Raw genomic sequence first — 13,764 nt, 5'->3', positions numbered from 1 at the left:
ATTATATTTATCCTCTTGTAACTTTAATGGTTAACCTTTTAAACCAATACATAAACTTCCATTAACTTTAATTGGATTTGCTATTGCTTTACTAAAAGTCTTACAGGACAATGCCTCGGTAATTGAATATTGTCTGATACGGTTTTGATTATTTAATGCTTCTATCAGTATTCCTATACACAGTTATTCACGCATGGTAAACCAATGGTGTACCTGTTAAAGAAGTAATCACCTTTAATAAGCAAGTTGTTTTGAACGTGTAAACGATATCTATTGTATAAACTGTTTATTAAGTATCCTGTCGATCCAATTTCAATCATCTTACCAATATTTTCATCAATCGATCGTTCAGTCATCATCTACTCTCACTGATATGTTTCAATCAGTCCATGACCATACTACCATCGTCCAAGTTTTACTAATATGGTTCAATCTATACATGGCCTTACTGTCTTCGTCAAATCTTGACTGATATCATTTCATCAATCCATGAACATATTGTCATCATCCAATCTTTAGTGATATCATTCCGCATCAATTTATGACCATGCAGTCAGCATCCAATCTTTACTGATATCATTCTATCAATCCATTACCATACTGTCATCTCCAATCTTTACTGATATCATTTAATCAATCTATAACCTTAATGCCATCGTCCAATCTTTAGTGATATCATTTCATAAATCCAAGAACATATTGTCATCATGAACATATTGTCATCAACCAATCTTTAGTGATATCATTTCATCAATCTATGACCATGTTGTCAGCATCCAATCTTTAATTAATATCATTCCATCAATTTATGACCATACTTTAAGTTTCCTTATCCAATCTTTACTGATAACATTCACTCAATCCATAACCATACGTTCGTTTTCCAATCGTTACTGATGGCATTTCATCAATCCATGTTCATCATGGTTGTCATCTTCCAATCTTTAGTGATATTATTTCATCAATCTATGACCATATTGTCATTTTTTAATCTCTAGTGATATCATTCCATCAATTTATGACCATACTGACGTCGCCCAATCTTTACTGATATCATTTCATCAATCTATGACCATGTTGCCATCCTGTCATCGTCCAATGTTTACTGATATCATTTCTCCAATCCATGACCATACTGTCATGTTCCAATCTTTACTGATATTATTTCATCAATTTATAACCGTACTGTCATCATCCAATCTTTAGTAATATCATTTCATCAATTTATGACCATACTGACGTCGTCCAATGATTAGTGATATCATTTCTCCAATCCATGATCATACTGTCATGTTCTAATCTTCAGTGATATCATTTCCTCAATTGATGACCATACTGTGACCGGCCAATCATATAAGATATAAGATATAGATACAAGAATCTTTATTAGCCATAAAAGGAATTGGAGTTCACTCCATCTCAGTATAACATACATAAAACAGTCATAAATACATATTGATCACTTATCACTGAAATCATTGCATCAATCTAATATCATCATATAATTTTTATTAATATCATTTCATCATTTATCTATAGTAATGGTGTCAAATTATGTAATTTTACATGCATTCCTCCGTGGATGTGATCCTCCCCGACAACATTCCTGGGACTTCGAAGTGGTATTAAACCAGAGGCGATGCTGGAATGTTCAATATGTTGCTAGGGGGCGGCTAGGGGTGGAACACAAATTCCCAAAAGGAGGAGAATGGGACATCTGACTTTGTTTAGAGGGGACAAATGACAAAAAAAACATCAAAATCCCAGACAAAATGGATATTCTATGCATTCTGTACCACAAATTACAGTGTAGTTGAATGTTTCCAACACAACGGCACCTTTTAATTATATTTTACTTCATTTCTCCCCCCCCCCAAAAACAGGCACATTATAAAATAACGAAATGGGACTTTTTAACGTTAACAAATAGGAGTACTTATAGTTTATGAAAAGGGTCAGAATTTGTTGGTAGACACCCGTTCTCTCTACTCACCGGCTCCGTCGGCCCCAATATTGAGAATTAACGCAAGTGGATTAGGCAGGGAAGTAGACGAACAATTAAACGAGTGGCGTGTACGACGACATTTCAATTTGGCAATCTTAAAGTGTACGGGAGTGTAAGAGATGTAGGGGGGGGGGGGTTGTCAGTGCAGACCAGTCGCTATTTAATTATTCAAAGTGAGATCACTAACGATTGAATCAGGCACCTTCCTATTTGATTTCATTAAATGAATTGTAGTTCAGTTTAAAGTGTTGGTCACTCAGACACCCCTGAGAACTAATTACCTGTATAAAGAGAATGAGCATTTTTTTCCTTCAAATTGTTGGATGGCGTTCACAATAACACGTGACTGGTCAAAGCTAATGAACAACACGATTGTGTTAAATTTGGTACATGAAGCAGTGTCGATAATGAAGTTGAAACAAAAGCACCGCAAAAGAAACACATCCCGGGAGCCGGAGTCGATAGCTTGCGGGTGACCCGGGAAAATATTAAAGGGGAAAACCTGGCTCTCTCGACCTCAACCTGGCGGCGAGGCTTTGGCACATCGGATCCGCAGCGGCGCATATGCAGTGGCGTCACCAGACTTTTCAGTCTGGGGGGGGGCACAGGGGGCACCAGCATTTGATGGGGGGCACTTAGGTGGATACGGATCGCCCTCCTGGGGGAGGGGTCTAAGGGGAGGGGTGCCCCCTCCCCTTTGGAAAATTTTTGCATACGGAGGATGGGCTAGATGCAAAATGGTGCCACATTTGATGCTAAATTCGATCTGAAGATATCTCCAGAAATTGCTATTTTGATTATGCCTAACCCTATCAATAGAACCTACATTTGTTGAATTAATGTGTGCATGACCCCCGACTCCTTTGTTGTCCTTCTCGTTTTCTCCCATTGTCTATTAAGATGTAACAGGTTCCAGCATCGTTATTGGCTCTAGCTATCAGCGATCTCACCATGCAATCCAAAGTTTGATCACACATCGAGCATGGCTCAGTATGCAGGTGTGAACATTCGCCATTTGTTCCTACAAGCATCTAACCTCAAATGACCTCTGCACTCCCTACACAACAAGGGTAATATATGGGTCCACAAATATAGAATTGAAGAAAATACGAATTACTGTGCTTCTTTGTCCTTATGAAAAACCAACTCAGATGATGGAAGTTGAATATAACAAAATATATATATATATTTTTTTTTACCAACCCAAATCTCAAATGGGGGGCACTCGGGGAGGGGGCACTAGGTTTTCCAGGGGGCACGTGCCCCCTGCCCCTTGGCGACGCCACTGCGCATAGGCCACGATCTATGTAGCCAACCGACCGCCCAATCCTTCCATGACAAGAATATAAGTTAATTTTAGTAACTTTCGTCCACGTTAGCACGCAAGTAGTCTAATTTGTCTATCGGTCGTCGGTGGCGAAGGATACACTTCCTGTTCACAATTTTTTTACAAGTTAGGGAAGTGACATCTCAAGTAGCTATGTGTCCACTTTGGCGATGATGAACAGATTTTTATTTGTTGTTAAATATTTGGGCCATATATATCCAAGGAACACCTAACCGTGCTATACCTTATATGCTTACAGTAAAGGGGAGTGGTTCGCGTGGTTTACAATGACCTCAAATTGCAAACCGGAACACCTATTCACACGACCTCAACTATTCTATTGAAATCAAGTATTTACAGTTGAACACTTCAACAAAAACAAATCCCATTAAAAATATGTCATTTATTGTAGTGCTTTTGAAAACCCTATTCTAACTCAACAATGTGTGGGTGTAAGTTCGCAAAGTTGAACGTAGAGTGTACAGTGTAATCTAAACAAAGACTTAACTGAGCATGTATAAATGATAACCACTTACGTAGAAACAGGTGAAATTTCCTTGTCCAAGTCCCTTCAGTCACTGCTCACCCTCCCCACCCCATCCAACCCTACCCACCCCGACCCTCCACCCACGGCACACACAGATTAAGTGTAATGATGTCAGTTGTATCTAGCTTCTCATGATATTCAAGAAATTCAGTTACAGGAAAAACTATGCAATTAATTTTCAGGTAAGATTTCTGAAGTGCAATGAGGTGTAGCTATTTGAAATTGTCTGAGGTAGAGGGGTAAGTAGTGGGTATGGGACTGGGTAAGGCAACATACCGAGGGATTCCCTGAATGTCACTATTTCGTTTTTCTTTCATTTATTCCTTTTTTCTCTGTGTCTGTTTTCTCTTTTATTTTATTCATTTTTGTTATTTATGTGTTTAGGGCCAATATTTGTGTCTGGTTTGTTCCTTCTGGTTTGTTTGCTTGTGAATTTCCTTAAAATAATCAAGGTATCTTTAATCATGGCAATTTTAGAGCAATTCCTCAAACAACTTTAATGTCTGTAAATATGTTATAATTATGATGCTGATGATACAAACAAATGAATCAATGTCAAAAAAACAAGCAGCAAACAATACATATTTTTACCTTACAGTTTTATTACTTCTCACATTCTCTTAAGTGTACACTCCATGAATAAAGTCATCACATTTTTCATAAGCAAATGCAAGAAAAGAATAAGATATATAAAATAACAAGGTCATGTGATACAACCCTTTACGTAACAAACTTCTACCTCACATGCACGTACTATAGGTTTACATTCAAAAGGTTAACCTGCTATATGTTTACGTTCAACAGGTTTACGTACAATAGGTTTACATACAATAGGTTTACGCACTGCTGGTGTACGTACTTTAGGTGTACGTACTATAGGTTTACGTAAAATAGGTTAACCTCCTATATGTTTATGTACAATAGGTTTACGTACTGCAGGTGTATGTACTGTAGCTTTACGTACAATAGGTTAACCTGCTATATGTTTACGTACAATAGGTTTACGTACAATAGGTTTACGTACTGCAGGTTTATGTACTGTAGGTTTACGTACTATAGGTTTACCTACTGTAGGTCTACGTACTATAGGTTTACGTTCAATAGGTTAACCTGCTATATGTTTACGTACTGCAGGTGTACGTACTATAGGTTTACGTACTGTATGTTTTCGAACTGTAGGTGCACGTACTGTAGGTTCACATACAATAGGTTTACGTACTTTAGGTTTAGATTACTTTACGGAATGGTTTATTCTAGACAAAGCTCAGCATTCCTAACTACATGCTCAAGATATCTTGATAGAATAGTCCAAACCAGAATTCATTTTGGGCAGTGAAAGAGGAACCTATTCTAACACCCTGATGAACTTTACATTGCGTTTTCAAGATATTAATGGTTCAGATTGCCACCGTTTGTACAATAGGTGAACTTGAAGTGAGTACCAGTGATGTCACAGTTTCACAAAGACATCAAATGTTGGTTTTGCTTCCTTGTTCACTTTGTTTAGACCTTATATATTTGACAGGGTTCCAACAGTACCTTACAGGAATCAAATCTTTGCATCTATGACATCACTCCTGGTTGCTTCAAAGTTCACTTTTGGCACAGAACGTGTGAACATCAGACGTTGTAATTGCAAACGATATGTAGGAAATGAATGCAACCTTCACCAGGGTGCAAGGCACATATTCCTCGTCTATCAGTTACACTGATTAATCTTTAAGTAGATTTATCTTTTTAAGTATTAATTACATAACATTATTAGCAGATTCAACATCAAAAGGGTAAACTGTATCGGTGAGTACGGACAAACTTTGGAATTAAATGATACTGTTCAATCAACATTTGGAATTCACTCATTTTTCTGGTATAATGTACTTTGCATATTTAGTACTTTAGCTTAATATTGTGTTGATACAACCACCAACCCCTTCATATTAAAGTACTTCACAATATTTCTTTCTCGATTGGAAATTTTTGCATAAATCAGTCTTTTGCCCACACTGTTCCTTTACTATGAAAAAGAGACAGTGTATTTGATTAATGGAAGATAGAAAAAAAGAAACAGTCTTGTTGCAGAAGATTTTTTATAGTAAAGTAAAATTTACATAATCTGTTTTCATTTTATTCCTTCCCCCTAATGAAGTATTTATCTTACTGTTTTAATGAATAGCATCATAAATACAAGGTACATATTTTAGAATATAAACCATGTAAAAGGGATCAAATTAATCAATATGAATATAAGCAAACTCTCATAAACTCTTCTGGTGACAGGACATTTACTATCTTCCCGATATACATCGTTCTTCCCTATCGATATAAATTGTAAAATCATTGCACTTATTTTCCCGTTAACAATCAATATGTCACCTCTGTATACCACCTACGTTCTAGCATGTTGCCATGGAAACAAAGAAAGGAAAGACATTAAAAAAGGCAACTGAATGAAAATGAAACTCAATAGGCTCATCAAGATATATTATTATACACCAAAAAAAAAATTAATAAAAGTAAAGAGGAGACAAAAATATGACTACCATCTCAGTTTTTAAAATGTCCTGGAGAGAGCTGGATAAAAATTAATAAAATTGAATGCAAATGTTTTTTTTATCCCTTCTTACAACTTAACACATTTAAAATGTTGATTCTTTATGAATCCTTTTGAATCTGTATGTTGTTGTAGATACATGAAAGGAAGATTGAAAACTAGTTTAGGCAGAAACACATCACTTTGGAAGAAAAATTAAGGGAAAAACATTAAGGCTACTGTACATATAAAAATTGTACCAGCTCATTTTATGCCCTATTAGTAAGAAACATATTTGACATGCTATTTCATCAGTAGCACTGATGTTGTATAGTATACATCACACATGACTTACCTTAACTAAAATTTGATTAACTTTCTATTAACTTGATGCTATTTGTACACATTACATTTTATTTCTTATTTGTATTTCTTTTCTTGGGGGGGGGGGCAGGGGTGGGGAAGAAGTAGTAGAACACAGATATCATCTAAATGAGCATTTTGTACTACTGAAATTTAGGGCTTTATTTATACTATTGAAACAATGAACAAACTAATTAATTTGATACATTTATCGTTTGTTTGTCATTCTCCATTTCAATTTGTCCAAACTCCAGGTTTATAAAGCACTGATATGAGATGAATCAAATTACAGTGAGTTTCAGCATCTGCTATTAAAACGATAAAAGAAACCAATTTTAATAATCATGCGTACTTTTAATGAAGATATTTTCCCTTGGTCTTCACAACCTTTACTTCGCTTTGTTCACACTGATGGCTTATTTGACATTCAGCTAGCTCAAAGTAAAAAACTAGGAGTAAAATATTTAATCGTTTCAACAGTCACCACAAATTCCAAGATGATCTACATACTTCTAGATTTGAAGAATAAACATGAACGTGATTTCCTTCTTGTCATTTCCATTTTTAATCATTAATGTTCGTCTAGTCCGTAAGACTACTTTGAACTTCACTGCTCATCACAACTAATGCAGAGTTTATTTGCAATGTTATGCTCAAGTGGCACTAGAAACACCAACAAAAAAACATGGTTTTGAGACTTTGATCTATTCAGGACAAATTATTTAATGGTCTGGTCATCCCAGAAGACCAAATTCCTGCTGGGATTCACCAAGATCAGCAGACGACTAGTTGCATTATTACTGAATACAACCAAATAGGTGAAACGATAAAGTGGTACCAACCTCCATCAGTTTGGAGATACTAATATACAACAAGCATAGATGTAGGCCTATGAACCCCCCAAAAGGAGACTTTTACTGACCCAAGGCTGGTGTTTGATTCACCAAACTTACACATCTCACCTACAGTGTATATATTGGTGTTCTATTCACCAAACCTACACACCACTCCTACAGTGCATATATTGATTTTTTTGTTTGTTATTTTACTATACTTTAATATATCAGACAAATAAATTAGCTGTTCGGACAACCCAACAGTAAGACCTGGTTGTCCCAAAACGTCATTCAAAAAAATGAGTCCTGCAATATAATGCTTTTCATTGAATCCAAGATCAATCTTGTATTCAGCAATCCCTGCAATTGGTACAAAACCTCAAAATGAGCCTTTTAGCCAACTTGCTACTCCTCCACATGCAGTGCCAGCTACCAGCCATTCAGCTATCCTTTACAAGCCGTACAACTGCTTAAAGTCATGGAAAATAACTACCTCTGCAGGAAGTTATTAATTTTACTTATTTTATTGAAAAGCAATGGAATCATTTGAAATTTGTTAAGGGTTGGGTTGTATGTCAGCGATATTTTGTTAAAGGCATTGAAGACTCGCCTCAAACCGCGCTCTGAAAGAGTTAACTTTCCATTGCTTGCAAGTGAGGTTTTCTTCTTGTCGCTACAAAATGCAGACAGTAATAAACGTGATACCTTGTTATCTTTTATCTAGACCTGAGATGTCCAATACTGCTATGGTGACTGTGTTGTGGGTACTGACCGTAGCTGTATGTATTGACTGTACACTAGTGTCTAATTACCAACTGTAGCAAGCTGTGTGTGTATTTTCTGGGATCGATGGTGGTGTCTAACACTTCTGTTTCACCCCATTCGAAACTAGGTCAGATTACCGGCATGAGATGTTTCTTTGTGCACGCGCGAGTCTTCACACCCTTTAAACTAAAAACAATTGCAATGGAATTATTTGAAATGTGTGAAGGGTTGGGTTGTATGTCAGAGATATTTTGTTAAACTAACCAAAACTTAAACTTTCTTGCATCCCTTTCATTTCCTTTTGCAAATAATTATAGGAAAGAATAAAACAAACTTTGAAATGTTTTTTTTTTTATACATCTCTGTTCTTGATGTGGGTTTTGGGAAGGGGATAGAAGTTGCCAAGTTCTTCTGATCAACTGATAGTTTTCACGAATATGTAATCAGTCTATATGAACTATTGAACATCTCAAATATGCCATGCAACAGATGTCTACTCCAACATTGCTTAGAGTAACACGACTGCTAGATTAACTTTACTTCATATGAAACCATGAAGACTATAAAGTGGGTGGTGTAACCTACATGTAGCATTTTCAAATGACTAAATATCTTTGTAATACCTTTTTCTTTTCACAGTAAGGTTCTTAACCTTGACACATGATGTACAATTTGCATTGTTAAATAACTAGGCTTAAAGACAGTGGTAATACATATTAATGAAATTCTTGAGGGAAGAGTAGGTAGTCTAAGCGAAAAAATGAGACGTTATCATCATGAAAATCAAAGGTTTATAGGTCTTTGGTAGAAAGGTCAGCAATATGGGGCAAATAATGTATAGTTTGTTGTACATACATCCATACATACACACACGCGCATACATACATACATTGTAGGATGTTTAACTAAGATGGCTGGTATGCTTATCTTCATGCATTATGCATATAATATGCCCCGATATGTACAAAGTGTGGTACAATTTAGGTGTTATTACCATGCTAACTAAAAATAAACTTAATAATAATAATAAGTTGAACTGTTATAATAGCATACATCTGTGGCATAACAGAGCACATATACAGTAGTGCATAAAAAGTATACCAGATATATACAAGGTAGACAGAAGGTATTCCTGAGGTGGAATGGACACACAGTATTACTGTGGAGTGAGTTGCTCCTCATATCAGCTAATATGATAAATAACATCATCACCAAGGGACATGCAGGTAATTATATACTCATTGCATGCATACATGTGTTATAATGCATTTTATATGCCTATATAGTATAATAAACAACTTTCATCATTTTTTCTTGTTGAATAAATAACCTGCTTAAAGTAGAGTGATTGAGTTACATTTGTCTAAGAATTCAAGTCATATTCACAACTACTGATATATTTCCAGCTTCCATGACCATCTTAGAGTATACAGTACATATTACTCAGTTCTGGCAAGTCCAATGATTAGGATTGTACCACTGTATGACTTCCAGATGACATTTGACCTCCAAGAAATACATTAACTGTCAAGAACCTATTAAGAGGCATCTACACACTGGGTACTAGTAGATTCACCAAAGCTGTAATTAGTCTGGAACACTATTGACCATTGCTGACCTCAATTGACCTTTCACCTTCACCAAAACTATAGATGTGTAACTCATTAAGGGCCTCTTAATACTGAAAAAATAGGATATATAACCAAACTGTAGTAATTGAGTAAGTTTGTTGAAATAGTCTTCAGCTTATGGTCAATGGTAACCTTAAAATAACCTTTGAACTCTAAGCCCAGGAGTCTTCGAGGTAGATTTATTCAGTTATTATACAATATTTCAGATTTTGTCTACTGTTGACCTCAAAATGAATGTCAGTATCACTAAGATGCACCTGCCGAGAGTAAGATTATCCCAAGGCTGAGCCCAAGCTATAGTTGATTGAGTATGTTTATGAAGCGTTAATGGTTTTGAAAACTATTGACCTCAACTGACATACGTACACAAGCCAATGCTATCACCATAGCAGACATTCACATAGTTGCTTTCATGAAGGAATGAAAAACTTTATACCTAAAATCCAGTATCTATTTCAAGTATCTTGAATACAATTTTCTTACCCACTGAATACCTACTTTTGTATTGCAACTTGTTCAGGATTAAAATTTTCAACTCTTTGCCCATTGAATTATTTTCCCTCTGTTATTTCTTTTCTTTTTTTGTCACTAAATTCACCAAAACAGCACAAATAATGATAGAATTGCCATTTGTGAAAATTTGTTTTACTCATTATACCATCAGACTAGGCTATTGAATCCTACACAAATCAGACAACCAAAGTGAATATTTTAGGGTGTATTATCCATGGAGGTGTTAATACAGATAAGTTGCCTTGTGCAGCAAAAACACTAGCGTGAGTTTGTTGTCAAACGTGGCACTGTATCGATGCAAACACAGATCTAATCATAATGAAGGTCAATTTAGGAGGCAACCATTAAATACTACAACACAGTGTATGTATAGAGACCATGCAGCATATGCAGCACACTGATGGAGAAAGAGAGTTTTGCTGAAGGCAACTTTTTCATAAATAACTCTGTTTTGCTCAAACTAAAGCAACAAAGGGTTGCATATCTTGTCATCGTGCAAACAAGACACCATTCTGACTATAAAACTGTGATCTATATTGTGTAAGGCAGTCTGTTCCTTTTCAATTAATCTGGTTCCGTAAACCAGCTTTTAACAGGAAAAGGAACAATTATAGATGCATTCAAAATGGGACAAAAGATTTCCGTTTCCCCCCCCCAAAAAACGGTGAAATCGGTTTGTAGAATGAATAGTTCATAGGGAATAACAACTATCGCCTGATTCTAACATTCAGGTAAAATTCTGAAATATCAAAAATGTACGAAAATCCCTTAACAGATACTTCCCATATATACTGATATTATTATGAAAAGGAACTAAACATACATTTTTGATAAAGGTCAACAACCATTGTAAAATCTTAAAAAAAAATATAAATATATAATTAAAACAGTTGAAAGCATCTAAAATCTAACATTTATAATATTCCAAGCAGTAAAGCACTTTTAAATTACATGGCAGCATCTAAAATCCTACATTTATTAAAAGTCTTAAAGTTTTGATTCGGATGAGAAATGATTCTCGCTCAAGGAAAACATTCTATGTTCTTAACAAAAATGTTGCAGGAACATTTCTCATGTTGATGAGCACCATCATATCTCATGCTGATAAGTAGGTTATTCCTTGAGTAGATAAGAGCTTGGTCCCTTACGAAAACCAAGAACGAGAAATCAAAAAGTAAACAGGTTTTGTTTTATTAAACATCTTGTGAAAAAGACAAAACTGATCTCAACAGAAAATAGTTCCTTACAAATGAAAATTATAGGTTCTGTACTACACTGGGTTCTCCTACTGGAATGACAGAATATGATTGCTGTTCTGCTATCTTTGGTATTACAAGTCCTCATCACTGTAACCACACTACATTACACCCCTTTCAACACCCATCCCCTATCTCTCTAAGTGGCACAAAGTTTGCTTTTTGGTCAACTGAGTTTACCCGCAATAGATAAAGACAGATAAAAATTCCTGCAAATATCAAGGTAAATCAAGACACTATTTTGCAGCCTAAAATATTGTATTCAATTATAATATAGCACCAAAAAACATATACAAAAAAAACCTACAAAAGCTGAAAATTTTAGAAATTGTTAAATTTATTATGAAATGCTTGGGAATGACTGAGCACTTAATTTGACAACATGTCTTTACTGGTAGCGTATGCTGGACTGAAGATGAATGATAACATAAATATGTGCAAATAAAAGCATGCAATAACTGGACCCACCAAGCAACCACCACAAAGCTATATATAACAAATTAGGATGCAGCTCTCAAATCCAGAGCAAACAATATTAATAATAAGTCCTCATCTCTTGCTTACCATTATTAAAAAATTGTTTCTATCCTTTGAACATTGAGATAAAAAGTCATGAAATCTTGTTTGTTAACAATTTAACAGAGATGACAGAAAAGATGTACAAATAAGGCAAAGAAGGTGAAAGTAACGACTTGTGCAATAAACATATGGAGAGACTGGGTCACAGATGACATTGTCAGTTAATTAGAAATTAAAACTGGTACGAACGTTCGTCATGTAGAGGAAGAGGGCAGCACTGCATGTTTACATCGCACCGGACGTCTGAAACCATTACGAGCACGATACAACACAAACTCGTTTGTCATCTTTAAGGCCAGCTATGTGGTGTCATTGGGTGCCCTGATCTGAAAGAAGAATATTTAGAATATTCAACAAGGACTGGAATAAAAAATTAATCGCACGATAGGGCTGAAGCAAACTGCAGGTAGAATGAAATGTGTTTTAGTAACGGATAAAATTGAAAATGTTAGGTTTACCAGCTAGGGTACATTGCACAGTAGAGAGAAGTGAGTACTTGTGATGAACAGAAGCACTGTCCATTCAATAAATTGCTCACTGACATAGGGACAAGATATGTTAGATATACCAACTAATGCACACAGTAGATGAGAGTGTAACTGTAGTGAGGGACAGGTAAGTGAACATTTTCCATCCAACCATCTGCTCACTGAAATAAGGGTAAGATATGTTAGATATACCAACTAAAGCACACCGTAGATGAGAGTGTAATTGTAGTGAGGTACAGGTAAATGAGCATTTTCCATTCAATAAATTGCTCACTGACATAGGGACAAGATATGTTAGATATACCACAACTAGAGCAAACAGTATGAGAGTGAATTTGTAGTGAGGGACAGGTAAATGAGCATTTTCCATTCAACTATCTGCTCACTGACACGTGTAAGATATGTTGCACACAGCAGATGAGCGTGTAATTGTAGTGAGGAACAGGTAAGTGAAGAGCATTTCCAATCAAGTATCTGCTCATTGACATAAGGGTAAGATATGTAAGATATACCAACTAAAGCACACAGTAGATGAGAGTATAATTATAGTGAGGGATAGGGAAGTGAAGAGCATTTCCAATCAAGTGTCTGCTCAATGACACAAGTGTAAGATATTTTCAATATGCCAATTAAAGCACATAGCTGATGAGAGTGTAATTGTGGTGAGGGACAGGTAAGTGAAGGGCATTTCCAATCAAGTATCTGCTCACTGTCACAAGTGTAAGATATTTTCAATATGCCAATTAAAGCACACAGCTGATGAGAGTGTAATTGTGGTGAGGGACAGGTAAGTGAAGAGCATTTCCAATCAACCATCTGCTCACTGTCACAACAGTAACAGATCACTGCGACCACTCATTTTAACAGTGAATGAATAATATTACCTGAATAATAAACATCAGATTAATTGGCCTTCCTTCAATC

At 35.7% G+C, this 13,764-nt stretch overlaps 1 protein-coding gene across 1 annotated transcript in view; it reads right to left on the bottom strand.

The window, feature by feature from the left end:
- Positions 1–4,463: 4,463 nt before the first annotated feature.
- LOC139981395 (phosphatidylinositol 4,5-bisphosphate 5-phosphatase A-like) overlaps positions 4,464–13,764 on the bottom strand; it is a 30,954-nt gene continuing 21,653 nt past the window's right edge. The window contains exon 9 of the mRNA XM_071993759.1: positions 4,464–12,678. Coding sequence (XP_071849860.1) covers positions 12,652–12,678 — 27 coding nt within the window. The 3' untranslated portion in view covers positions 4,464–12,651. The remainder of the gene's footprint in view (positions 12,679–13,764) is intronic.

This window comes from Apostichopus japonicus, chromosome 15 (assembly GCF_037975245.1).
Source record: "Apostichopus japonicus isolate 1M-3 chromosome 15, ASM3797524v1, whole genome shotgun sequence".
NCBI classification, from domain to species: Eukaryota; Metazoa; Echinodermata; class Holothuroidea; order Aspidochirotida; family Stichopodidae; genus Apostichopus; species Apostichopus japonicus.
Note: the sequence above shows the minus strand (reverse complement) of the source record. Positions and strands in the feature narration are given on the sequence as shown.